Source organism: Cynoglossus semilaevis, chromosome 9, assembly GCF_000523025.1.
Source record: "Cynoglossus semilaevis isolate Cse_v1.0 chromosome 9, Cse_v1.0, whole genome shotgun sequence".
Classification (NCBI taxonomy): Eukaryota; Metazoa; Chordata; class Actinopteri; order Pleuronectiformes; family Cynoglossidae; genus Cynoglossus; species Cynoglossus semilaevis.
Window position 1 is genome coordinate 12,583,958 of NC_024315.1, and position 2,484 is coordinate 12,586,441.

The 2,484-nt window shown below is 35.0% G+C and overlaps 1 protein-coding gene across 1 annotated transcript in view; it reads left to right on the forward strand.

The window, feature by feature from the left end:
• The first annotated feature begins 1,476 nt into the window (after positions 1–1,476).
• Positions 1,477–2,484, forward strand: part of c9h19orf53 (chromosome 9 C19orf53 homolog) — a 1,859-nt gene continuing 851 nt past the window's right edge. Inside the window, exon 1 of the mRNA XM_008317251.3 lies at positions 1,477–1,633. Coding sequence (XP_008315473.1) covers positions 1,543–1,633 — 91 coding nt within the window. The 5' untranslated portion in view covers positions 1,477–1,542. The remainder of the gene's footprint in view (positions 1,634–2,484) is intronic.

Here is a 2,484-nt window from a genome sequence, read left to right on the forward strand (position 1 = left end):
TTTTGATTCTCTTCTCACTTTTTGTTTGGTACAGTGACAGTATCTCAGTGCAGATGAAAAGTGTGTTCATTAATGGTCTAGCACAGAGTTATACCACCTGGTCACTAGGGTTTGTATTGGCAAGAATCAAATGATACTATTTGTATCACAACACAGGGTCAACAATAAGATATATTGCAATATACTTAGATACTATAGGCACAACGATACACTGAGGTCTTTTTAAACAACTGAATTGTAGGAAAACTGTCTGCATAGTAAAGAAAATGCTGTTACATACTTCACATCAGGTTACAGAAATTGGAGCAGAGGGATCTACATTTGTAATCGCTAGAGAAGAAGTAAAAGCAAAATCAATTACCAATGCTATGAATATTTGCTTGTTATTTAAAAAACAATACAATGTTGTAGAATATCAATACAGTATTGTGTAACAAAATATTATATTATATGAATATTACAGTGTATTGATATTTTTTGGGCCATGACCAATTGAAAGCGAAAGAACTGATATTGAAACAAACATAAACATACATAAAGCATAATATAAACTTAAATAACCCTGAATGTTACAGCTTATACAGCAGTTCTGTTCAACCTTGTCAAAATGCAGCTGTAACACCACTCACAATGCATCTTTACATGGCATTATTTATTTTGGGAGTACTCTTTACACTGGCGTGTTTACTTAAGAGATTAAGTTAGACTTAAGGCAGCTGTGGGACAAAAGTACAAATGCAAATTGACTTACATTGTAAAAGGTAATGGTAAAAAGACTAGCTTTGGTCTGCTTGAAACATATGTAATGTAATTGCAACATCTTTAAGTAACTGCCTTGAGGATCTTCTTGGTAGTAGCTCACTAACTGGACATTGTGTTGTGGCATCCTAATTTCATGCAACTTTGAGGTAGCACTTGTTGAGAAGCTGTTGCGAGTAAATGAATACATTTCAGAGATCTACTGTAGATATGTAAGACTGATTATTTTGTTGTCTAACTACCAAACTTAGTGGGCAACTTTTCTGAAAAAACTTTGTGTCTCAGTTAACAGAAGATCTCACATACTGTCTAATCTATGCCTAAACTGAGTGAAACATCTGTCTGCCCGTTAGTGCCTCTATACAACAATATTTTACCTATTAGGTATACTTTCCAAGCAGTTATGAGCAGTTAAAGGAATGTAGATCAGTGAGAATATTAGTCAATCACCACCTTGTCTCACAAAATGGTCTCATAAATAAACATTTACGGAATTATTAGTGATGATTTTTTTATCATTAAACATAAATTGCTGCTATGGGTTTAATAGTTTAATTTAAGATAAGTTACGCGCGTTTACTAATGCCAAACAGTGGATGTGGCAGAGCACTAAACTCAAAGTTGACAGAATAGAAAAATAAAAGTAATAATTACCACCAGAGTACACAGATCACTTGGGAGACACGACCATCACACTTATATTACCAATAGGGGGCAGCAACGCACAGTACATCAGAATAATGAATACGCTGGCTCGTGCTTGTGTATTTCCGGTTAGCAAAGATGGCACAAGGTTCACAGAAGTTTAAAGCTCAGAAGCCTGGAATGTCCAAGAAACAAACTCAGAACAAACAGAAAGGACCGAAGAAAGGAGGTATGATTCTGACACCTCACCTTTGACCCGTTCCTAATAAAGAAAACGTTTCCGGGGATCTCGAGTCAAATAGCTGTATTTGTCCACGTGTTTTACATAAGTGTATAATTCGCCTTGTTATTAAACGTTTGAGGTTTCTGAGCTAAAGGAGAACATATTTACATTTTTTACGCATGTTACTGTTAAGAAAGTTCACAATATACCACAGCATTTACTGACTGCGCACCTGTAATAAATGTTCGCTCTGGTCCTATTTAAATAACGGCATATTAGTAAACATATTCCCACTTTCTGACAGCTCTGTCAAAAACAATACTTACATTCTAGTGTTGACAATTTAGTAACTTTTAGAATATACAGAGAAATGTTTTATTTGGCCTTAAACTAAAACAGGCAACCGTAACAATAGCTTAGCGTGTACGAAACATACGTCCTAGGTATTATGGGTATTTGCCTGCCTCCCTGCTGATTGGATCGTTAGGGGTCAGCGTTGTCATAACGTTTTTTTTACAAGCATTATTTAATCTTACTCTTCTCAATAGTTCACATTAACAGAAAAAGTTCTCAAACTTTTGTATGCCACTAGACATGTTGCAACTGAACAGCAAAAATGTTCCAAACTTGTTATTGCATAACATAAAATAGCAGTGTTATTATGAAGTAAGAAAATGTTTTTCGTATTCCACATAAAATGTTTAAATATCACTACAGTAATATCACTTGGTTATGGGTAGGGAAGGATAAAAATGTAAGCATTACAAGACTAAACAGTCCAACTACAAAGGGAATTAAGATTTCCCATTAAGTCTAACTTCAGCCCTCACACCATTGCCTCTGTCCTCACCATATAT